Genomic DNA, 24,532 nt, shown 5'->3' on the forward strand with positions numbered 1-24,532 from the left:
TCGCAGTAGAGCGCAGAGAAGCGGCTCAACTGCGCAGCGGAGAGAGACATTAAAAAACAATGAGAATTACACGAAGAGCTGCAGACACGCACACACACACACACGTAGCAACACAACATGGCACGGGCTGGTGCACGAAGAGGCAGCGATGAAGACCGGCATTACCGTGAGTGGGCCGTGCACACATCTGCTAGTGACTGACTCCACCCACTCCAGACCCTCTCTCACACTCGCGAGCGGTGGCGTGCGCACTTCGACATGTCACTCACAACAAAGCCTGCCAGCGGAGTGTCCAGACAAAGACAGACGACACACGGCGACATGCGAGCAGAGGCTCTTCTCGCGTAGCGGAGAGACCCCACTTACCCCTTGCTGGACGTGCACACACAATGAGGTACAGAAAGCCATCCGACAACCAGGGGTCGTCGGCGCCTATACAACTATCAGAGCATCACAGATACAGCAACATGAGACCGCAGCCCCTCCTCTTTTCGCTTCCAGACACCGCGCGGGGTGTGAAGCACAGGGAGGGAGGGGGGGGACCCTCAGCTACTGTGAGAGGGGGAGGGGACAAAAAAGGAGGAGCTGTCTTACGGAAAGGTAAGTGTTGCTCTCGCGTGCTCTCTCCCCCTCCTTGTCGCGCACAACGAGAGCCCCACAACAGTGGAGAGCAACATGCAGCGGCGTATTGGAGCGCAGACGCCAGCGCCTTCGTGCTTCAGCACGACCCTGGCCGCAGCACGCGTGGGTCAAGACATGCAGCCAGCCCCAGCTCGCCTGGCATCCAGTGCGAACAGCGTCCATCCCCCCAAGGATAGAACGGGCAGTCGAAGTCCCCTGCGAAGCGCATGGCCCGGCTCAGCTGCGGGCGGGATGTTGTACACCACCATGATATTAGGTGCGTGATGCGAACAGAAGTGCGTCAGCTGTGGTTATTTGCTTGTACTCGTCCCACTATTGGTGCCTGAAGTGGTGTGGCCCATAACAGTAGCCCATCCACTCTGCATGGTTGCCGCTGTGCGCATCCTCACCTGCGTACGGAGCTGCACAATCGTCGAGCATACCACGCGTTGCACGGCGCACGGGAGGGATGAGGACGGAGACACGAGCACATGCACTAACATGGGTCCCATGCACAGCCACAGTCCCTACACGGACACATCCCGCAGCGAGAAGAGCAGAAAAGACACGGGGGGTAAAGAGATGGGGGGGGGGGGGGGCATGAAGAGTAGCGCACGAAGAAAAAACTGCTAATGAAATCGCAGCCCCACCCTCGCTGCAGAGAACGTCGGCGCCGGTGCCTCCTTCCAGCACGCGTGCGCAATACAAGGGGCGGCGGAGCCACAACTCATAGGCGCAATCGGCATCAGGGGAAGCGCCTCGGGTCGCAAAGCCGCTGTGCGTCTCCCTTCATCCGGCTGCAGTGGCCAGGCTGACTTTGTCTCCGCCTTCGCAAGCATCACAGACACACACACTCATCTGCATGGGGTTCAGAAATTGTCTCGGGCAACCCCAGTGTGAACAACACGGGCGGATTTACGGACGGTGCACCCGGGTCGCAAACGCACCTCATGGGAGCTGCTGAGCCCCGTACGCGCGGCTCCAGCGCACAGTGCAGCGGCCGCACATCTATTGTCACAACGGGGGATGTCACGGTGTTGCACACTGAGACGATCCCGTCGAAAGCGAGGCGGTAACCGTTCGTCTGCGTGTAGCCGTCGTACACCTCAGGTCGACCCTTCACCATGTTCCATAGAAACCCGGCCGTCTCAGCCTCACGCAGGGACCCGAAAGGGACTATGCCGCACATGTACGGCGCTACTGCCGCACCCGGGGGCGACCACGACCGCGGTAGGACAACTTGCGTCACCCCGTCAGGCCAGCAGGCAAAGAGGATGTTGTACTTGTTCACGACCATTATATGAAAGACTCGTGCATAGCGCAGCAGGCAGCAGATGGCGCCCATCTCGTGATCGACCCGGCCGCCAAGGGCGCCGAAAACTGCGACGTTGGGCAACACGCGCGTCTCCAGGCGGCGTGGAGGCTGCTCGGTGGTGGATGGCGCAGAGGGCGTTACGGACTCGAGCAGCCGTCGGCAGCGACCGGCCTCACGCTCATCCTCACCTGCCTGCACGGCGGCGGTGGAAGAAGTCTCGGGGAGACGCGCCACGTACTCAGCTGCAAGGGCGGTCGCCTCGTGTGACTGCTCCGCGAGAGGAACCTCCTGATCGAGGCCCTGAAGGTGGTTTACACCTGTCGGCGTGTCCGGCAGCCCAGCATCAAGCGCCCACAGTCGCAGCAACAAAGCAACACACTTCCCAAAGTCCGTCGTCATCTGGCATGCGACGGGCAGCACGACCGGCGGTTCAACTGGCACCGGTGACGTTGCCGACGACTCCCCGCACGTGTACGCGTCACGTCGGCGCCGGATCGCCTCCACCAACTCCGCCGGAATAGTGTCCACCCTATCGTAGAAAAGTGAGCGCTCGTCGCTGCCACAGTTGCCCTGAACATCGCCACGTTCATTCGGCAACTCCCCACCAGCCGCAGACGTGCTGGCAGCGTTTGCGCCACCGGTGGGAGCGAAGCGCATGAGTTGTCTGGCGGAGAGGCTGTCCATGTCCCCGATGAGAGCATCGAACAGACGCAACGCCATGGGGGCGCTCTGCACCGCGTTTTTGCCGTCACTGCCGCTGCCCACGACACCCGGGCAGCGCTTTGCGAGGTACCGCGCCAACGCAGCGTACGCGCCGTCTGCACAAATGAAGTAGGGGGTGTGCCTCCCGCTCACAGGGGCCGGCGCTGCCTCCTCCTCCCCCGCCACCTCGGCCTTCCCCGCCGCGACGCCCTCAAAAACGCGCCCACGGTGGCGCTCAAAGAGGCGGATGTAAGAAGCGAAGTCCTCGTCTGTGTTCGCTGGGCTGTTCAGCAGAATCACACCGAAGAGCGACGTGTCCGGGACGGGCGCGTCTGTACTCGCGGCATCGGATCCATCTACGGCCAGCAGGGCGTTGCAAGAACACAGCTTGCGGGTGTACAGGGCCGGCTGAGTGCGGGGATGCGGGCAGCTTTCAGTTTGCGACATGGTGTTCGCGAGAAATCAACACCGGGGAAGCGATCGAGAGGCGGGGGTGGAGGCGGTGAGCAGCAAATCGCGCGGAGGAGCCGCTGGAAGCGAGGAGGAGAAAACGAGCCTCCACTTGGGTGCACACACACATACACACACGCAGGCCAAGAAATGGATATTTGCATGTGTATCAAAAAATGTACGTATTCCCGGCCGTCGAGGAGATGCGAGAGATGTAGAAGGCAGAGAAGTTGGAGGGAGGGGGGAGATCGACCAGTCCTACAGAAAGAACAGCAAAACAAGGAGGGGGGGATGCCAGCGCAGACGCTACCGTCCTGAGAGAGAGGGGGCGAGGGAGTACGGTGGGGAGACGGGAGGAGGGGAAGAAGAAGAAAGCCAAAGCCCCATGGATAAAAATAATGAGGAGAAAAGGGAAAGGAGGAGGAGGGGGACTAAACCTAACGGAAAAACGGAAAAAGGGGAACCGGCAAAGAGACGATCGATTTTTTCTTCTCGCGGGTGAATGAGTAGGGGAAGGAACACGTTCTGCACGTCGCTACTGGGCGCGTGTGTGTGTGCGCGTGTGTGTGTGCGTATCGGGTCGAGTGTTTGAGAGAATCTGAGTAGGGAGTGGGCTAGAGGGCCATCATGCATGTGGAGCAGCACCATTTTCGCTCTTCGAGTCTGCTATGAACGATGTCACCACCGCGTTGAACATAAGCAAATGAGGGGAGGAGAAGGGGGGGGTGGAGGGCACGAGAGAAAGGGGGAGGGGGCCTGCGCGACTGAGCTGGCACAGTACACAGATGTGAGTGTGGGTGCAAGTGCAAGCGAGAAGGAGTAGAAACATCCACGCCCCCGCGCACATCCACGCCCTCACACAATGAGGGAGAGACGCTTTTCACAAGTACGCAGCCGTTGACAGAGAGAGAGAGAGGAAGCACCAGGGACGGTTGGGGGGGGGGGGGGGAGGGGGGAGGGGGGAGAAGAAGAAGTGTAGGGGCGTAAACAGTAATGCAGTAGAACAAGGCAGTCGCAACCTGCAGAACCCATCAGGAGAACTATTATCGATTTTGCACCACCGCGTGTGGCTTGCCCGCACCCCCCCCCGCTCCTCGCCTCCCCTGCCCTCTCCTAGAGCTACAGCTCAAATCGCTCGGATGCCTTCTTGCCGCCGAAGAGGTTGGCGCGGAGATTTCGAAAGGTAAAGTCATCGGTGGTTGGGGACCGATCGGCCTTGGCGTAGTAGTAGGCATCTTCCTCCCACCGCTCGTAGCGCCGGGCATCGTTGTAGCCCACGTCGTACGCCTCAAGCAGCTCATCTTTGCGTGCACTGCCGCCCAGGAGCGGAGCAAAGGCCATCAGCACCTGTCTTGGGAAGGAAAAATGCGTGTTGCCAATGTATCCGTGGCGACCAAACATAATGTTATGCCGTGCTTGGCTTTTGTTGTAGCGGTAGCCGGCGTAGCCGTGAATGTAAATATGCCGGCAGTACTGGTCGAGCTCGCTGCTGAGCGACATCATTGTACCACGTAGCACGTTGTCTGCACCCCGAAACACGCACGGCTTCTGCGTGTTTGGCGCAGTTGCCGCGATTATGTTCTGCGCCAAGTCGTCGAAGTCGGTCCACTCGGTAATGTGGTGGCCAAAGTAAACGTTCTCCTTTGCTTGTGCCATGTACCCCGGGTCTCGGTTAGAGAAGCCGATGGTCAAGGCGAGGCGGCCCTTCGCCAACTCAACAGCGTTTCTGGGGAGCAGCCGATTGATGCCGGCCGCCATCGTTTCGATCCGCTTTTCCTCGTCAGTCACACTGAATCGATTCTCCACGATAAAGTCTCGGACGTCCTCGAGGTTGACGGCGCGCGGCCCACACGCCAGCGCCACCGCCGGCAGCACGCCCGACCCTGCTCCAAGAAGGAAGCTACTAGCCAGGAATTCCTTCTTCTCTTGCTGCAGATAAAGGGCTACGCCGAGCGCGTACGTGACGAGAAAGCCACAACCACCGAAGCTAAGCACCGCCTTTGGCGTCGGCTTGCCCACTTCGAGTAGCTGCGGCGTCTTGGCGCGCACTTTCTTAGCCCATTCCCGTGGATCGGTGGGCGGCATCCTTTTCCCTGCGAAAGGGTTGAGTCTTTGTTGGGGGGGGGGGGGGGGGGGGGAGGGGGGGAGGGGAATGTAGCGAGACTCGTGTAGTCTCGGATCCCCCTGGCTCCGGCAATACACACACACACACACGGGGAGAGAGAGAGAGACGTAGTCAGAGCAGCTAATAAGACAAACAGGAAGGGGTGAAAGAGGAAGGGGTGGCAGATGACGAGGAGGTTAAGCAGCAAGCACCAAAGGTAGAAGCTGTGGCTAAGCTCAGAGGCTTCCCGAGAGGCACCGCCCCCCTCCCCATCATCTGTATTTTGGGGAGTGTAGGTGTGTGGCGCTGCGCGTACAGATTTGCACAGAGGGTATCCCCACTAACCTCCCAACCGCAGACGCACAGGAAGATAAAAGGGGTGTGCGCGCGCACCAAAGAGGAGGAGAGAGGAAGACTCCTCCTCCCCCCTCCCTCCCTCTCGGTGTACATGTCCTTCGCTGTTTTTGTTGTCTCCACTCATGGCGGTGGTGAAAATCGTTTTGACCCCTCGGCATAGAGCAAAAAAAAATGTGGAAGCATTGAAGTGAAGAGAGCGATGCGACCGTCGGCGGCCCCCCCCCATCCCCGCCTCTCTGGCTGCATTGGCACGTACGTGAACATCAATCCTGTACATCTGTATCGGTATGTCTACAACAAGTAGCACCCGTGCGCATCACTGCAGGGGGGGAGAAGGGGGGGAGGGTCCCCCGAAGCGCAGCCGTGGGCAAATCGCCGTGTTCCGGATGCACAGGACACTCGAAATGTAGAATCCACAGCGTCAAAGCCGTCATCTGTTGTTATGCAGAACACGCCAGTGGGCTCGCGAGGACGAAGAAAACCGATAAAGTAGAATGGGAGCGGTGAGGAATGAGAAAGGGCTACTGGGGTGGAGGGGGGGGGCTATGAATGTCTGACACCCCCCCGCTCTTGCTTCTTGAAGTTCACCACAACCCCCCCGCCTTCAACCACTAAGCGCCATATGGTGCGGACATCATTTTCATAGTAACCGAGGCCGTCGTCATCACCCTGTCACAATATCCACAAACTCGTAGTAGTTCACTCGACCCGTCCTCTGAGGGTCTACCGCTGCCATGAGGCGATCGATCTCCTCGGCCTCCAGTTTCTGTGACACATACGTCGCCAGAGCGTGGGCCAGCACAGCAGTTGACACGAAGCCCTCCGGCATGTCAGGAGACTCGAAGAGCTGGAACGCGTTGCGAAGCTGCTTGGCGGTGTACTCGGACTGCACACGACGCGCCATTATAGCGGCAAATTCTGGAAACGTAACCGTGCGCACGGCCTCCGTCGCCTCCACGCCTTTGGCGGACGATGTTCGGTCTCCGCCTAGGCTGGTAACCTTTTGGGTCGCAGCAGGGCCGACGGAAGGAGGGAGAAAGGGCAAGGACGTCGCCGAGAAGGACCCCGTAGGCGCGTTGTGGCTTTCTTCAAACACCTCTTCGAGCTCCTGCTCGGTTGGTTTCAGGTGCAGCGCAGTCATGAGCCTCCTCATCTCCTGCAGGGAAATGACCCCGGTGCCATCGGAGTCCACCAGATCGAAAATCTCCTTCAATTCCTTCTGCTCCCTCTCAGAGAGGCTCTCCATTGTTTTTTTTTTCTGCGTCGCGATGTGTCGGCGTCTGCGTCTCTGTACGCGTCTGTGTGTGTGTGTGTGTGTGTTTACGTGTATATGTGCAAATAGGAAAAAAAAAGAAGAGGCGCAAAGAAGAATGGCAAACTCCGCCAACTCCACCCGGGAGAGTGAAAGAGGTGCGCTACAGCAGTTGAGAATGAGCAAACGTTGACTCAGAAGAAATGAGATGAAGGAGAGGAGGATGAGACCACTCCTAGTGGTGTGCAATGAGGGAGGTGTGTGTGCATGTGTGTGTGTTTACGTGTGTGTGTGTGTGTGTGTCTGTGATGACCCGAAAGTGGGAAACTACGAGAGGAAGGGAAACAGGGACGCCGCAGCGGCGGTCGCGAGAGTGGCGGCGGGTGGTTTGCCGCCACACGCCACAGAGAGGATGCACTGTGTCCTCCGCGCCTCTCGCTGTCCTCCATCCCCCCCTCCCTCCCCCCTTCCTAGCACTATGCGCACGTTACACCGCGGACTTCAGCGTTGCGGCGAGCTGCCCCCACTGCGCCAACCAGCCAATGTACGCCTCTTGCTCCAAAAAGAACTGTAGCTGACACACGTACTCCGCCACTTCGTTGGTGATGCCGGCGTCCATCATAATGTACTCGCTCAGTGCCTCGCGCAGCTCCCTGGAAAGCTCCGTGATGTAGGGGCCGGCGTAGGCAAAAGTCCGCGCGTACTCACCGCTGCGGTCAAACTGCGAGGTCAGCACGTGCGCCGAGCTAAAGGGCGGGGCCGCGGCAGCGGGTGTGGCCGAGGTCGGCTCCGGTGCGTCGAAGACGTTCACCGGTGAGGCAGCGCTGACCGTGCGCAGCTGGTCCCTGCTCGCCGCTGCGGCGACGACTTGTGGACAGAAGCGGCCATGGGCAGGCGGCGCAGCAGCTCCAAAAAGAGCGGCTCGCCTCTTCCAAAGACGGCGTGCTCCTCCAGCGCACGCGCGAGTTTGTGCGACACGAACTGCAGCGAGCGCACGCGCAGCTCGTCATTCACGCACGCGACGCGCACAAACATGCACCGCCCCTCGTCCCACACCTCCTGTTGCCCCTCCAGCGTCGCTGCCTCCAACGACGAAAGCGACGATGCCGCCGCCGCCGCCTTTGGGCACTCCTTGCGAACCAGGACGTCGAATCGCGCAGACTCGCAAATGTCGACGCGTGGGTTGTACAGCGTCACGTCGAGGCTGCGGAACGGAGCAAAGAGCGTGATGTGCGTGTCGGAGCGGGCGTAGCGCACCGCGTACCTGCGTCGGCCATCGCCGTGGTCGCCGCTGCCGACCTCGCTACCCGTGGGACCGCTCCACTTCGACGCGGCCAAGCCGGCCTGCGCTGCCGTGTAGCGGCCGCGGTGCAGCACCCCACACATCCTCTCTCCCAGCAGCAGCGTCGTCACGGCCAGCTGAGAGCGGTCCTTGTCGGACGTCAGTGACGAGACCGTGCACGCTGCGGTACCGCGGCACAAGGTCGGGTGCGGCCCGTGGTGAGTCACTATCATTGTCCACCCTCCCGCCACCCGCACGGCTGTCCATGTAGCAGCCCTTCTTCAGGCGTGACATGGTGAAGTAGCTTGATCCCGTTGTGTGCAACACGCGCCAACCGCTCGGCGCAAGCGGTGGCACGGCCGCGACGCCGTCCTTCATGTCCCGTGCAACCACTGCGCGCATCTCCTCCTCAACCACGCACGCCAGTTCGCGGCACCGCGCGAAGAGCCGACGTCGCTGATCGAGAGCAGCGGGCCCGCTTGCCGTCGCGGCGTCCAGCTGCGGCGGACCGGACGCAGGCGACGCGGGGGGCGTGAAGGCAATTGACGACGATCGGGAGACGCCCTGCACGGTGCCCTGACCGGGAAGAAGCCCCGTGTCACTCCATGCCGCCCCGCCCTCGTCCCCCGCGGCCTCTTCTTCACCCAGCCGCTCTGATAGACGACCCTCCACGTCGCCAAAGGTGCTAGCGGCGCAGCCAGTGCCAGCGCTGCTGCCACACCGCAGCCCAGAGGAGCACCGGCGAGTCGCAACGGCCAGGGTCGATATCAATGCCGTCACGGGCGCGGCGCACCTCGACACGCCGCCACCTCCCCCCTCCCCCTGCTGCCATGAAGACAGCACTGGTGGACTGACAGGGCCAGACACACATTGCGGGTGCAAGTCGCGCTGCATTCATTTCGCACTTGTCGACGGGCGAACACACGTGCGCGGCGCACCTTCCTCTCCCCTTATGTGTGCGTTGGGGGCGGAGAGGGTGCGAAGACCAGTGAAGAGGAGGGGGAAGAGTGAAGTATGCTGAGAACACACACGCGGCAAGTGCTCTGAGTCAAAGGGAGAAAGAGAGGGAGAGGGAGAGGGGTGGGAAGCGCAGGATCGGTGGAAATGCAGAAAGTGACACCGCCCCGGAGGGGGGAGAAGTATGGTGGGGAGGGGGGGGGGGGCACGCACCGCCACGCAGCGGCGAATGCGTACTCATATCGGCATGGGCACGGCGGACGCGTGTGCGGTGCCCACATCATCATGGACGAGCCCACAGGGGACACTTGCCAGCACTCGCAAGGAGGCAGTCCAAGTGGACTGGGGTGGCGAGTCGCGAGAGGCGGCACTCGACACGCGGCAGGTGCAGATGAGGCGCTCCACCGACGTGCTACGGGCCATCTTGATGCACTTCTTTTGGCCAATCCGATACCTGTGGCTATACTCAGATACATCCGGTGGACAGGGTGCACACGCGCACGCTTGGAGACAGCCCTCCAGCTTCCACCTCGCCCTGGCGGAGTGGCCACCAAATTAGAAGGGCACATTCTATGGAGCAAGAGGGGAGGGGGGGGAAGGAGGGACGCGGATTGCTCTCTGATCCCCGCTTCTCGCCCTTTTGCACACACTCCTGTACATCGGAACCAAACCCGGCACACACACACACACACGCGGGCACAGGCGCAAACACCCCGTCGGCAACACAACGAATGCGTCACGAATGGGGGCGGAGCGAGGGCAGCAGAGATGGAGAGCGGTGGAGAAAGGGGGAAGAGACAGCACGCAGAAGACTGGTGCGTGGAATGTGCGTAGGCTTCCCCCACCTCCCGCCCACCCCCAATCATCGCACCACGTCTCACCCCTCAATTCTCTCACGCACCACCACCACCACATGATGACAGCGGGGCCAGCGCCCTAGTCGTTCTTCAAGAAGTAGACCGTTACCAAGCAGTGCAGAAAGTCGTTCTCAAATGGGACGTGCACCATGCCATCCTTGGTGTTGTCCCAGAGGCTAATGAACCCGACGGAAAGCGCGGCTCCGGTGCGCTGCATGAACACGCATGTGACGATGTACTTGTACGGTTTCTTGAGCTCCGCGAGATCGCTCAGGATCGAGTTGACAATATCCTCCACCCAGCCGTCCACCTTGGCAGGGTTCCACGGCTCGCCCGCCAGCTTTGTGCGCAACAGGCTGCTTATATCCTCCTGAATGCTTTCGCTGCTCAGCGTACTGTTTTGCTCGAGGCTGCCCTCCGGCTCGTAGTCAGCCATTGTGGGTGAGAGGGAGAGCGGCCGCTCGGATCTCGGCGATAAGCTATATGGCCGTGCGTGAATGAAGCACCGCAGGCACCTCTGCAGTGTGCGGCAAGTGCCACAGGGGTCAAACCGATGGCAGAGGGGAGGGGGAGAGAGAGAGCGGGGAAGGGACGGGGAGGGGGGGGAGAGTGGGAAAGGGGGGCAGTAAGGAGTGCACAAGGCATACAGCGAGGGTCCATTCACTTGTCAGTCATTATGCACACACACACAGACACACGCACACTTTTACAAGTAGTCTCCCTCCCTCTCTTCCCACCCTCCCGTGTGATCCACTGCCGCCTCTCCTCGTCTTGAGAAGACGGGCAGTAAAGCCCACATTGTCATTGTCACGTCGGGGGAAGGGGGAGGCGGGGAATCCCTCGGTGCGGCTTATGTGGTGTGCGCCCCTTCTCTTCACATCTTTGCAGAATGGCCTACGCTATTTACGCAGAGCCGCAAATACACAGTCAATATAGTGTGCACTGGCGTGCGGCGGGGGTGTTCCAGCGACACACCGCGGCAGGCAACCCTCACCAACACCACCACTGTCGCTGACAACGCTCGCACGCTCCCCTCACCCATACACACGCACAGCAGCACGCGTTCCGGTGGCGCTACTGGCCAAGGTAAATGATGTCGTCCCCGTTCGGACCGTTGCCGATCGAAAGCACTTTGGAGTTTGTGAAGTACTCGATCGTGGACAGGAGCTCGCACACACCACGCGGCAGCGGCGTGTTGCGGCGCCGCTTCGATGCCGCGACAGGACTGCCGCTCCAGCCGTCGATCAGCTTCACGATCGGGTAGCAGTGGTAGAGAGCCGACTCGCTCGGCACCGGGTCGCCAGCGCGGATGATGTCGCCGTTCTTGTACACGTGCCCGTCCACGTCCACCTGTTTTCCCTCCAGATTGTGGTAGACATACGCGATCGTCACGCCGATCATGTCATAGTCATCTCCGCGGTCGATGGCAGATATGGTGAGGTAGGGACCCTGGTTGTTGTTCACCTCGTGCTGCAGCACGCAGTCAAAGAACCCGCACACGCGCGGCTTCTTCGTGACGGCGCCGCGTTCGCCGTGGTGCTTCGCCGAGGCGATGGCCATTGCGACACCGATGTTGTAGGTGCCTGTCTCGTCCGAATACTCCACCGGGGCCATGATGCCGTTGTGCAGCGCCTTGTTTTTGCTAAACGGGAAGCCGTGGCGGAAGAGGGTCCGCTGGATTGCCTCAAAGTCGGCACACGCTGCCGGCGGCAAGTCGTGCAGCGTCTTGATGTTCTGTGCACTGAAGTAGTCCTGCGGAACAAAGCTGCTGGGGCAGGCGCCAATGCCGACGCGGCTGGACCCTGGCGTCTTGTGCACGTTTAGCACGACCGTCCTGAACTGCTGAAAGTTCAGCTGCGAGGCCGCCAGCAGACCCGATGCGGTGGTGTCGGCCGACGTGGTGCTCTCCCAGAACTTTGTGCGCGCGTTGCTCAGCCAATACGACTGCGGGCCCTCGAGAAGCACTTTTTCACCACGCAGCACCGCCGCGCGCAACTCGTGAATGACGTCGCAGCGCGCGGGGAAGTTGGGGTTGCACCGCACACGGTCGCGATACAGCTGCACGAGAAACTCCACCTTGTCCTCCGCCTGCGCAAACGCCACAACGTAGTCCGGCACGCGCAAAACACCGTCGCTGTTCTCCTCCTGGCAGCGGCGCACCACGTCGGCGTCCGAGAGGTTCTTCAGTTTGAGCAGACCAAAGTATGTGCCCATGTCCTTCTCCAGCCGCGCGCGCAGCGTCTCTTCGTCGTTGAAGATGTGGTCCAGGCGGATGCCACGCTTCGTCACCTTGCTGCCGTGCACCGGTGCCATGCCCTTCAGCGTCGACGAGTTCGTCGCGGAGCCGAGGAGGTCCAACAGTTTGTGGTACGGCGTCACAATACATACGTTGCCGATGAAGAGGCGGTCCTGGTAGTCCACGCCGGCCTCGATCAGCTGAATCACCTCCTTCTCCATGAAGCTGATGGGGTCCATAACGCACTCGGGGCCGACATAATTCCGCTTGCCAGGCAGCAGCAGGCCGGAGGGTGCGAGGTTGAAGACAAACTTGCGACCGGTCTTGTCAAACACGGTGTGGCCCGCATTCTCGCCACTGTTCACGCGCGCGATGCACGTGCACAGCGGGTGGCGGGCGACAGCGTCCACGGTCTTGCCTTTGCCCTCGTCGCCGAAAAAGGCGCCAGCCACCACGACCACGTCGTTTGCCTCGACAATGCGGTACAGCGAATCCTTGAGCGACACCTCACAGTACTCCTCCACACAACGCGGCTCCTGCAGCTCCGGCAGCGGCGGCAGCGCGCGCAGCGCCTGGTACAGCTCCCTCTGACGCTCATTCGTGCGAAAAGTATACTCGGACGACTTCATAGCGTTAAACTGCGGGGTGCTGCTGTCGAACTTCGCGTCCGTCGCGTACGGAGCACCGCTCGACGGCTGCTGCACAGCGCGCCGCGTAGCATCGCTCACCAGATGCACCTCGGATCCCACGCTCGACTGCCGAACGCCTTCCTCTTCATTCACACAGCAGTCCTGCTGGGGGACCGCATCACGGTGCATGGACGGCAGCCTCGACCCAGAGGTGTTGGCCGGCTTCAGCGCGCTCGACACACCGGATGAGCTGTTGTTGTCCAGACCACTGTAGCGACGCACCGGCATCGTTGCAAGGGAGCGAGGGTAGGGTGGGGGGGGGGGGACTAGGAAGGAGGGTAACGTATCGCTGCAAGGGGGGTTGAGGCGGAAAGAAAGGGGGAGGGGCGGGAGACACACGCAGGCCGCTGCATGGACGGTCAGAGTCCTGCACCCCCGTCGACGTGTAGGACAGTGAAGGGGAAAGCGAGAAAGGGGGACGCCCAGAAGACGACGACGACAAACCTACTAGTCGATACGCACACACACACAATCAGCGCTTATTGAGCAATTGTCGGACAGTGGTGGGGCGATAAGGAGAAAGTGGGGAGGAGGGAGTGGTGTGAGGGGTAGGGGGGCGGTACGCACGTGTCCGCGGACGCCTATATATGTGCCCTGTGTATCGGCTCGCTCCTCTGGGTGACGAGAGTCGGAGATGGTGAAGAGAGGAGAGAGAGACTTTATGAGGAACGGAAACGGAGGAGAAAACTCGCGAGTGAAGAAGCTGCGTCAGCGGTTCTGCCTGTGAGCGTGTGATTCGGCGTAGTCGCGATGGTATTGACGTTGCTGCTTGCTTCTGCGCGACATTCGCAGCGTTTGTGTGCGAGAGGGCGGTGAGCGATAGAGTAGGGAGAGCGATGGGCGAGAAAACGAGCGAGTTGGGGGTGGGGGACTAGAGAAGATCGGTGTTGCCATGAGAGCGAAATCGGCATCTCTTGGGGTGAAAGAGAAGCGGGGGTGGCGGGGATACTGGTGATGCCTTCAGACGCGGCTGCGGTGCCGTCGACGGTGATCAAGACGGCCAGCACCATGAGCGCGGCCAGCATTGCCAAGAAGGCGCTGCGAAGATGAATGAGACGCATTTGGAGCACCAAGTACCCGAGCGGGGGGAAGAGACAACTGACAGGGTAGGGGACTCGAGTGTTCAACAGGAATGTTTGAAACAAAGAACGACAAACAAACACGCGAGGGGAGTGTGAGTGTGAAAAACGCGTTCAGTGAATACGCTGTGAACAGGGCGGTAATGCAGGATCGTCGGCGAACGGCGAAGTGGACCTGAATGAACGATGAAGAGAGAGAGGGAACGGGGGTGGTGGGTGTGAGGGGGTGGGGGGGATGACAGACATGACGGTGTTGAGGTGTGGGGATGGAGAGAGACGGGGGAGAGGAAGGGAAGGGGAAGTGGGGGGGGGGGGGAGTAGGGGGGGAGAGAGCGATCGGCTACCGCACATTCTCTCCAACCTCTCTCCCCCGTCCCACGCACCCCGTCCCTGCGGCCCAGGCAATGAATACAGGCATCCATGGTCTCGGTGATTCTTTGTTCGCTGCTTGTTGCGCTGTTTATTCGTCATGGGATGGCTCACGCACGTATCTATTTATATATATAAGGACAGAAAAAAAAAGATGTGCATGCACGTGTGGGTGTACGGCCGTCTGCATAATTCATCGGCTACTCGTACACACACTACCACCACCACAGGCTCGCATCTGACACCATCCGGCCTCCAGCACGACTTTTGCTTTCTGTGCAACTCCGCCACCCCCACACTCCCCCTCCCCGCGTCGATGTGTATTTCCAGCGCGGTCATTAGCCCGACTGCTCTCCTGGATTCACGCGATCCCCTGTGCTGCGCCACCCACGCATGTCCGTCCAGGTGAGCATCATGATGCGGTCAAACAAGGAGCGCCTTCACAGGCCTCTCTGTGGCCTGAGACTACAAAGAGGCGCACGCACGCACAAATTCACAATCGTGTAGACGTACAACGGGGAGGGAGGGAGGGAGGGGGGTAGAGGAGGGCACGAGAACTTCATCAGCGAGCAAACAAAATACAGAGAAGACACACACACACACACACGCACTCTCTCTCTCAGGGGAACGAAGGTGACATGGTGAGGCCATGGAGAGACGGTGGGGAGGGAGGAAGGGCGAACGGGGGAGACGGGTGAAGAGATGATGCAAAAGTGTCTGCTGTTGTTTTCGCTCATCTCAGTGTCCTCTCTCGCTGGCTTCGCCTCACCGCGGAAGGGTAATCTCCCCCACCCTCTCTCATTTGCCTCGTGTGAGAAGTCTCCTCCCTCCCTGTCCTCCTCCTCCTCCTCCTCCCCCCGAAGAAGTCGGGGCCCAGTGGGTTGCACAAAGAAGGGGGAGAGGGAGGAGAAAGGGAAAGGGAAAGGGCGGGCTACGGAACAGGAAAGAAACACAACTACAGATCCGCAGCGCAGGGAGGCTCCTATCCGTAGCGTACGTGTTCACCTTCGGGATAAAAAAGAAAAACGAAAAAACGTTCGTCACACAGCGTCTAGTTGGAAGAAACAGATATACGGCGAATTAAGGGGGGAGGGAGGGGGCCATACGCAAAGACACGGGATGCGTCGATCGTTGCAGGTGAGCCGAGCGCGTGGGTCGACACGTGGACGAGCACACCACGGCAGGGGCAATGCACAGATGGGCTCCAGGAAATGAAAACAAAAACATCAGAAGGAAGAGTTCGGCGCTTAAACAAAAGTAACAGCCACCACACACACACACGCGTGCCCTTGATATGGTGTCGCATCGTCACCTCACTCGTCTTTCGTTGGGCTCTTCTGCCGTCGCATCGCTTCGCCCCGCTTCACCATCCCGGAAAATAACAAAACAGTTTTCGGAAAACAGGGGAGAAGGCAGAGAAGCAAAATAGAGCACGTACGCAATAAAGGCGGGGTGGATGTGTCCTCCACTACACCGCTCTGCCCTGCTCCCCGCGTGCATGGAAGATGAAAATAGAGAGGGGGCGGTCCGGGGAGCGGAGGAGACAGAGAACACGATCATCACCACTCGGCCACGCCTCTTGACTCCATTTTGGGTCAACAGGCTGAATAAATATATACTCTGCAGGGACACACACACACTCACACCACCGCCACCAGAACCACACCCTCCCACCCCTGTGATGTTTCATCCCTCGAGCTCGAGCTCGGGGGAGGAGGGGAAGGTGGAGGAGGTGGGCGGAAGAGGAGGAAAGTAGGGAGGCGTGGGTGCACTGCAGGGAGTCACCACCTCACATCACCCACGCCCCAATGAGGAGCAGTCCCGGCAACCAGGGCCACCGCCGGCGGCTTCATACGGGTGGCGGCGTCATCTTCAGTGCATCAGCTGAATTACCGCGCAAAGTCCCCCGCCTCAAACTGCCAAAGCACACACCACCGTCGTGTTCGTGAAGCTCCCTAGGCCCTCGCCGCACATCGACGACTGCGTGGACGTGTTGAGGGCCACTCGCTGCAGCAGATGGCGTTCCTGTGATTCCCCAGCACGGTGTCTTGCACAGCACGCACGTTATCGCAGATCGCATTCAGTTGAGTGGCAAAAGAAGCGGTAGTGGTTTCAGGTGCGCTCGACGTTGTGGCCGCCAATGAGGACTCATTCGAGGAGGGGGCCGTTGTGGACTCCTACAAAGGGGGGGGCATGAGCGACGACGACGGCTCACACTATTCGGGCGCTGAGGGCTCATCCGACGAAGACAGAGACGAAGACGACTCGTTGTACTCGGGAGCCGAGGGCTCATCCGACGAGGACAGAGACGACGACGACGACTCACTCCATTCGGGAGCTGAGGGCTCATCTGACGAGGACAGAGACGACGACGACTCACTCCATTCGGGAGCTGAGGGCTCATCCGACGAGGACAGAGACGAAGACGACTCGTTGTACTCGGGAGCCGAGGGCTCATCCGACGAGGACAGAGACGACGACGACGACTCACTCCATTCGGGAGCTGAGGGCTCATCCGACGAGGACAGAGACGACGACGACTCACTCCATTCGGGAGCTGAGGGCTCATCCGACGAGGACAGAGACGACGACGACGACTCACTCCATTCGGGAGCTGAGGGCTCATCCGACGAGGACAGAGACGACGACGACGACTCACTCCATTCGGGAGCTGAGGGCTCATCCGACGAGGACAGAGACGACGACGACTCGTTGTACTCGGGAGCCGAGGGCTCATCCGACGAGGATAGAGACGACGACGACTCACTCCACTCGGGAGCCGAGGGCTTATCCGACGAGGATAGAGACGACGACGACTCACTCCACTCGGGAGCCGAGGGCTCATCCGACGAGGACAGGGACGACGACGACGACTCACTCCATTCGGGAGCCGAGGGCTCATCCGACGAGGATAGAGACGACGACGCCTCACTCCATCCGGGAGCTGAGGGCTCATCCGACGAGGACAGAGACGACGACGAGTCAGTCCATGAAAAGTCCGGGAACACCGCCGGGGTGAGTGGTGCATGTGCAACTTCAAGATCAGTGGTGCCATCCCCCGAAGACACTAAAGTGGTGGTTTCAGGCACGCCTGCGGTGCCGTCGACGGTGATCAAGACGGCCAGCACCATGAGCGCGGCCAGCATTGCCAAGAAGGCACTGCGAAGATGAATGAGACGCATTTGGAGCACCAAGTACCCGAGCGGGGGGAAGAGACAACTGACAGGGTAGGGGACTCGAGTGTTCAACAGGAAAGTTTGAAACAAAGAACGACAAACAAACACGCGAGGGGAGTGTGAGTGTGAAAAACGCGTTCAGTGAATACGCTGTGAACAGGGCGGTAATGCAGGATCGTCGGCGAACGGCGAAGTGGACCTGAATGAACGATGAAGAGAGAGAGGGAACGGGGGTGGTGGGTGTGAGGGGGTGGGGGGGATGACAGACACGACGGTGTTGAGGTGTGGGGATGGAGAGAGACGGGGGAGAGGAAGGGAAGGGGAAGTGGGGGGGGGGGGGGGAGAGAGCGACCGGCTACCGCACATTCTCTCCAACCTCTCCCCCCGCCCCACGCACCCCGTCCCTGTGGCCCAGTCAATGAATACAGGCATGCATGGTCTCGGTGATTCGTTGTTCGCTGCTTGTTGCGCTGTTCATTCGTCATGGGATGGCTCACGCACGTATCTATTTATATATATAAAGACAGGAAAAAAAAAGATGTGCATGCACGTGTGGGTGTACGGCCGTCTACATAATGCATCGGCTACTCGTACGCACACACCACCACCACAGGCCCGCATCTGACACCATCCGGCCTCCAGCACGACTTTTGCTTTCTGTGCAACTCCGCCCCCCCCCCCACACTCCTCCTCCCCGCGTCGATGTGTATTTCCAGCGCGGTCATTCGCCCGACTGCTCTCCTGGATACACGCGATCCCCTGTGCTGCGCCACCCACGCATGTCCGTCCAGGTGAGCATCATGATGCCGTCAAACAAGGAGCGCCTTCACAGGCCTCTCTGTGGCCTGAGACTACAAAGAGGCGCACGCACGCACACATACACAATCGTGTAGACGTACAACGGGGAGGGAGGGAGGGAGGGAGGGGGGTAGAGGAGGGCACGAGAACTTCATCAGCGAGCAAACAAAATACAGAGAAGACACATACACACACACACACACGCACTCTCTCTCTCAGGGGAACGAAGGTGACATGGTGAGACCATGGAGAGACGGTGGGGAGGGAGGAAGGGCGAACGGGGGAGGCGGGTGAAGAGATGATGCAAAAGTGTCTGCTGCTGTTTTCGCTCATCTCAGTGTCCTCTCTCGCTGGCCTCGCCTCACCGCGGAGGGGTAATCTCCCCCACCCTCTCTTATTTGCCTCGTGTGAGAAGTCTCCTCCCTCCCTGTCCTCCTCCTCCTCCCCCCGAAGAAGTCGGGGCCCAGTGGGTTGCACAAAGAAGGGGGAGAGGGAGGAGAAAGGGAGGGAAAGGGCGGGCTACGGAACAGGAAAGAAACACAACTACAGATCCGCAGCACAGGGAGGCTCCCATCCGTAGCGTACGTGTTCACCTTCGGGATAAAAAAAAAAAAACCAAAAAACGCTCGTCACACAGCGTCTAAAGAGAAGAAACAGATATTTGGCGAATTAAGGGGGGAGGGAGGGGGCCATACGCAAAGACACGGGATGCGTCGCTCGTTGCAGCTGAGGCGAACGCGTGGGTCGACACGTGGACAAGCACACCACGGCAGGGGCAATGCGCAGATGGGCTCCAGGAAATGAAAACAAAAAATCAGAAAGAAGAGTTCAACGCTTAAACAAAAGTAACAGCCACCACACACACACGCGTGCCCTTGATATGGTGTCGCATCGTCATCTCCACTCGTCTTTCGTTGGGCTCTTCTGTCGTCCAATCTTTTCGCTTGCTTCACCATTCAAAAAATGAGGCTTTCGGCAAAGAGCGGAGGAGACAGAGAACACGATCATCACCACTCGGCCACGCCTCTTGACTCCATTTTGGGTCAACAGTCTATAAATATATATATACTCCACACACACACACACAGACTCACACACGCATGCAGGAAAGAAACTGGAAGAAAATCGCATCCTCTTATTCTGTGCACGCACTATCCAAGGGGGAACGAGAAGCAGAAACAGGGAAAAGAAGAGGGTATCAACAACCTCCCCCACCGTACCACCTGTCAACAGGGTGGGGAAGGGAGGGGGGGAGGGGGAAGGGGGCGAGGGGGTTAGGTAGGGGAGGGAGGGGGGGTGAAGTGAAAACAACAGACTTAAAAAGAGGAACAGAGACAAGGCATAAAACAGAAAAAAAGGACGCATCGTAAAGAGACAAGTGACGCCGAGGCCGTGCGAGTCGACATTGACAACGGGAGAGAGAGAGGCAACCTGATGTAAAAAACACAATAAGAACGACGCGCTCTCTCTTGCCCTACTCCGTTGCCGGTCCGCGTGCTTCTCACGCCTCATGTCCCCATCCCTGGTCTCCTGCTGACGCCGCTCAGCACGTTGCATTCCTTCTGCTTTCCGCCTAGGGTAGGTACAGCACAATCAGCAGCGCCAGCAGGGCGGACGCCGACGCGCCAGAGAGGAGCGAGACACCCATCAGCTGACCCGCCATCACGCGCTGGCCCTCCGTCCGCAGGCGCGGCTCGATGGGACCGAACACCATCGCCATCGCACCACAGAAGCCGTTCGTGAGACCGAGCAGCGCGAAGAGCACATACGGGGCCGCGTGGCCAGGGATGTGCCTGTAGATGCATAGGAAGGTCAGCGGGATGAAGACAAAGCGGCACGCGATGCCAATGAAGAGCACCTTGCTCGAGGGCCACAGGAACCTCACAGAGGACAGCCAACGGCCCGTCGCATCACCACAGTTGTACATGAGAATCGCAATGGTCGCGAACCACTTGTCTGCGCGGTCGATCGGAATGATGAGGGACGGCAGTATGAGCAGCGATACAAAGAAGTTGCAGAAGCAGGCAAGCATGAAAGGCCAGATGAACTTAATCACGGGCCACGCGCGCGTGCGCTGCATCTGCTCCGCCGTAGTCAAGTTGCGATCGTCCGCGTTGCTCTCGCCGGCGGTGCCACAATCCTGGTAGCTCACCGCCTGCACGTCGTTGCCCTCGACCAGCTCGTCGGACCCATCATCGCCCTCGGCCTTCAGGCGCGCCTTCTCCGTTTTCTCATCGAGAACGTTGCCGTAGACCTCACCGCTTGCCACCTGATCGTTACTGAAAGGCTGGCGCTCGTGGGATTGACTGAAAGCGGCACTCAACTCTATCGAGGCTGCCTCCTGCATCTCCGCTACGTTGAGGCCCTTCCTGGAATTCTTGGCGCGCTTGATCGCACGGTACTCGCCGACGTGCTCCTGCGCGTAGGAGTTGTAGCGCAGCAGCAGCGACATGGCGAGGGCAACAGTCATGACGCTGAGGGCAAGGCTGAAGTAGATGTACGCCTGGTGCAGCACCGACTCATACCCATCATCCATGGATGCCTTGATGATGCACTGCAACACAGAGGAAACCACACCGGAGAAGCCACAGCCAAACATGATGGCAGACATGAACTTCGACGGCATCGTGCCCACCAGAGCGTAGCACGTCGCCTCCAGGTAGGACTTGCCCACGCCGGCAGCGATGGACACAATGAAGAAGGCGGCTATGGCGCCAGCCTGCGACACCTGTCCGGCCGGGATGATCAGAATCACGAACACCTCCACCATCATCAGCACCAGAGACATGAAGAAGCGGAAGGAGAGAGAAAGCCTCCGCGCCCACGGAGTCAGCACAGTTGGGCCAACCGCCGCCTGCGTCACCACCGACGCCAAGTTATAAAACGTCAGGATGTTCTTCCAGAAGCGTGCGTCGTTCGGCACCGCGTTTGGGTCGCCGGTCGCGTACTTGTAGTAGTCCATCATGTACGACGGCGCTGAGGTGAGGGCGTTGAGCGGCATGAGGATCGAGACGCCGAGGAGGATGCACGTGGCATACACGTACAGCTCCGCCATGGAGGAGAAATTGCAGAGCATCTTTGATTTGTTGTTGCACCGGAGAGTGTACAGGGGGGAGGGGGAACACGGTGCGGCTGTAGAGGTCAAACAAAGAGAAATGTGAAGGCCAAGACGAGTGACTGGTGGGGCCGGAGGGGGATCCAAGAGCGTGTCGTGTGTGAGGAGGCAACGCACAATGTGCTAACGCCAAAAAACAAAATGCACAACGAGTGGAGGTGATGGCGAGAGTCACGACACCGATCGGGCGGAGCGGGGGAAGAGAGGGACGCGGCACGTGGCTTGCAGTGTACCAGGACAATCACCCAACGCGTGCGCACAGCGTAATGGGCAAGAGAGGGGAGAGGGGACAACGAGCGTAAGTGTGCGCGGTGGGGGAGGGGGGGGAGCAGCCATTTACACACCGACACACGCAGTGGGAGACGAGAGGCCGGGTGGGGAGAAGCGAGGACATGCACATGATGGAAGAAACAACAGACGACGCGGTAAGTGAGAAATGGGGAGAGAGAGGGGGAGGAGAGTGGTACGGGAGGCGCGCCTCACGGATACCCCACACCGACTCTTGTGCCCGCAGGCTGAGCTGGCGGTGCGGTCGTGTCTGTGTCGAGAGGATGGCGCAGATGTCCTCCCCCCTGCCGCTCTCCACGCCACGCCCCCTGAACATGTCTGGCCACCTCCGAGATGCCGCACCCAAGCACGTGCGCACGGCATAAAAATGCGTACGCGTACGTGAATAAATATAGAAGCAGAGATCCCCCCCCCTTCTACAATGATGTCTGTGAGAGACGCATACACACAGACGTGGGCGGGCGTTTGGGTGTATTTTGTATGCACAAGTGGAAAACAATGAAGGAAATTCATCTCTGAATGTCTCTTTCTCTCTTTACCCCCCCCCTGTCATCCGTGTGCGTTGTGCCCGGTCTGTCCTCCCCTCGCTCCCCCTTTTTGTCTTGGGGTTGTCTTTTTTATAACTGCTCAGCAAAATGTCATTCTTTTGAGACCCTCTGCCCTTCACTCGTCCTCCCCTTTTTTTTTCACCATCATGAAGATATTGGAGTGTGTGTGTGTGGGGGGAGGAGGGGAGGGGAGGGGAGGGGAGGAGAGGAGAGGAGAGATGGAGCAAAGAGCGCAAAGTGCAACGAATAAATAAATAAAATAATTATTACTGACAACCCATCGAGAATACACCTCTGCCTTCGTCTCCTTTTTTCCCTCCTCTCCATCTCTCCTTCTTCCCGCTTCAACAACAACAAAGGGGAGGAATGAGGGGGAGGGGGCAGGGAGAGACAAACAGAAAAACAAAAAAAAATGGCGGCGAAGGGGGAAAAACTCATGATCAGAAAGCGCAAGACAGACAGAAAAGAGAATATGGGATGACCAGCAAAGACACACACACACACACACACACTCCTGTGCATGTATATGTATATGTATCTACACAACCAACACACACACGTTGAGACCACAGATGTTTTGCAGCATGCGATGCAGTGGCGTGTGCGTGTGTGGTTGGGGGTGGGGGGAGGGGGGCGGATGGAACCAAGATGAATAAAAAAGTGTCCTCAAAATGAACCTAAACGGGGGAAAACACACACACACACATATATGAAAGCAAAAGAGAGAGAGGGTGTGTGTCATATATATATATATATGTGTGTGCACATGTGCATAGTCAAATGTACAACGCACCAGCGCACATAAAAAAAACAACAACAGCAAATCAAAGGATGACTAAAGACATGTCAGCCTACTCTTCCAAGGATCACCCCCACACGGCAAAGCGAGGGGTATCCAAAAAAAAAAAAGGAGGGGCAGGGAGAACAGGGAAGGGAGGAGGAAGGGAGAAAAACAGCGACAATAGCAGTCAGGAGTAAACAGAGAGAGTGGGGAGATGGCAGAGATGCAACAATCACATGAGGTTAAAGCATAAGGGGAACGTGCTGGCAACGGTGTACACACACTCGGCACCACCCGATTGACACGTGTGACATTGACAGAGAGAGAGGAGACACACGCAAATATATAAAGTCTATCCGGACACACATGACACATCTACGCCGCTGGTGCTCTGCTTTGCAGCCGTTGTTCTGTGTAATGCGTTTCTTCTGTGTAAGCGTTTGTTCCTCCCTCCCTCCACTCCGACACACACACGGACACACACTACTCATCTCATCATTCTTTGTGATTGCCTCTTCCCCGCCCCCCCCCCACCTCATGGCGGTCACTGTTGCTGTCATTGGTGATTGGTGTCGCTTGTAGCCGCGTGTGATCTTGCCGTGTTCGCACTCCTCGTGCAAGACCGCCGCCGCTGAGGTGCGGGATTCTCTCCCCTGAGCCGCCCCAACAACCACAGTCCCTTCGAAACTGGGCCTCTGTCAGGTAATGTGTTCACTCTGGATGCGGTGCGAGGGGGAGCGCTGCTATGCGCCGACCCTACACTGCTGGAGCGCCTGCTGTACTCACTGCCATAATGACTAAGGCCATCGCTGCCCACCTTGTCATCAATCAAGCGCTTGCCCGGGGAACGGACGTAGAAAAAATAGTAGCCAAGGAGAGCCACAAACGCGGCGAACACTACAAGACACTCGATTGTGAGAAGCGCCCACCAATTGTTTTCGAACCAAGAACGCTCGCTTCGCGGTACCGCCGTTATAGAGATCGTGGGAAACGGAACGGGCGTAGAAATGATATCCTTCTTCTTCGGCGTGGACATCGTTGCACTCTTTGCGACGGCCTGTACGTGTAATGCGCAGAATACACACACACAGACATATACATATATATATAGAGATGTATATATATATATATGTATATGTATATAGATGTATATATAGATGTATACACGTGTGTGTATGTGTGTGTCTCTCCCTTTCTTTGTGGTGTCGTTGGTTTTGAGTTTTAGTTTCTCAGTGAATATCGTAATAGGGACAGAGTAACCCCCCACCCCCTCATCCTCCCCCAACCAGGAGGAGAAAAAAAAAGAAACGAGACGAGACGAGGAAGAAGAAATACAAGGGAGTGTGTGTGCGTGTGTGTGTGTGTGTGTCGGAAGGGAGAGGGGGGGGGGGAAGGTGCGACCACGATTATTTTGTTCTAAGCCTAGCCTCCTCTTCGCAGTCGTCACCCTCCCTCCCCTCTCTTCATCCACTACGCCTGCCCTCCCTCCCACTCCCCCCCCCTCTCCTTCCCCACGCATACACACACACACACACAAGCATTGCGAGAGATGTACG

General features: G+C 58.8%; 8 protein-coding genes across 8 annotated transcripts; all 8 read right to left on the bottom strand.

Annotated features, from left to right (window-relative positions):
- Window positions 1-1,459: 1,459 nt before the first annotated feature.
- On the bottom strand, window positions 1,460-3,085 carry JKF63_06309 (uncharacterized protein; the record flags this gene model as incomplete). The annotated part of the gene is made up of 1 exon (XM_067902259.1): window positions 1,460-3,085. One exon carries the CDS (start codon window positions 3,083-3,085, stop codon window positions 1,460-1,462), a length of 1,626 nt encoding a protein of 541 aa, XP_067758756.1.
- A 1,122-nt stretch (window positions 3,086-4,207) lies between these two features.
- Window positions 4,208-5,173, bottom strand: JKF63_06310 (uncharacterized protein; the record flags this gene model as incomplete). Its single annotated transcript, XM_067902260.1, has 1 exon — window positions 4,208-5,173. The coding sequence occupies one exon, from the start codon at window positions 5,171-5,173 to the stop codon at window positions 4,208-4,210; it is 966 nt and encodes a 321-aa protein (XP_067758757.1).
- Window positions 5,174-6,213: 1,040 nt separating this feature from the next.
- JKF63_06311 (uncharacterized protein) lies at window positions 6,214-6,702 on the bottom strand (the record flags this gene model as incomplete). The annotated part of the gene is made up of 1 exon (XM_067902261.1): window positions 6,214-6,702. The coding sequence occupies one exon, from the start codon at window positions 6,700-6,702 to the stop codon at window positions 6,214-6,216; it is 489 nt and encodes a 162-aa protein (XP_067758758.1).
- Window positions 6,703-7,608: 906 nt separating this feature from the next.
- Window positions 7,609-8,316, bottom strand: JKF63_06312 (uncharacterized protein; the record flags this gene model as incomplete). The annotated part of the gene is made up of 1 exon (XM_067902262.1): window positions 7,609-8,316. One exon carries the CDS (start codon window positions 8,314-8,316, stop codon window positions 7,609-7,611), a length of 708 nt encoding a protein of 235 aa, XP_067758759.1.
- A 1,660-nt stretch (window positions 8,317-9,976) lies between these two features.
- JKF63_06313 (uncharacterized protein) lies at window positions 9,977-10,333 on the bottom strand (the record flags this gene model as incomplete). The annotated part of the gene is made up of 1 exon (XM_067902263.1): window positions 9,977-10,333. The coding sequence occupies one exon, from the start codon at window positions 10,331-10,333 to the stop codon at window positions 9,977-9,979; it is 357 nt and encodes a 118-aa protein (XP_067758760.1).
- Window positions 10,334-10,971: 638 nt separating this feature from the next.
- JKF63_06314 (uncharacterized protein) lies at window positions 10,972-13,050 on the bottom strand (the record flags this gene model as incomplete). The annotated part of the gene is made up of 1 exon (XM_067902264.1): window positions 10,972-13,050. The coding sequence occupies one exon, from the start codon at window positions 13,048-13,050 to the stop codon at window positions 10,972-10,974; it is 2,079 nt and encodes a 692-aa protein (XP_067758761.1).
- A 6,767-nt stretch (window positions 13,051-19,817) lies between these two features.
- On the bottom strand, window positions 19,818-21,320 carry JKF63_06315 (uncharacterized protein; the record flags this gene model as incomplete). Its single annotated transcript, XM_067902265.1, has 1 exon — window positions 19,818-21,320. One exon carries the CDS (start codon window positions 21,318-21,320, stop codon window positions 19,818-19,820), a length of 1,503 nt encoding a protein of 500 aa, XP_067758762.1.
- Window positions 21,321-23,532: 2,212 nt separating this feature from the next.
- Window positions 23,533-24,012, bottom strand: JKF63_06316 (uncharacterized protein; the record flags this gene model as incomplete). The annotated part of the gene is made up of 1 exon (XM_067902266.1): window positions 23,533-24,012. One exon carries the CDS (start codon window positions 24,010-24,012, stop codon window positions 23,533-23,535), a length of 480 nt encoding a protein of 159 aa, XP_067758763.1.
- Window positions 24,013-24,532: the final 520 nt, after the last annotated feature.

This window comes from Porcisia hertigi, chromosome 13 (genome assembly GCF_017918235.1).
Source record: "Porcisia hertigi strain C119 chromosome 13, whole genome shotgun sequence".
Taxonomy (NCBI): Eukaryota; Euglenozoa; class Kinetoplastea; order Trypanosomatida; family Trypanosomatidae; genus Porcisia; species Porcisia hertigi.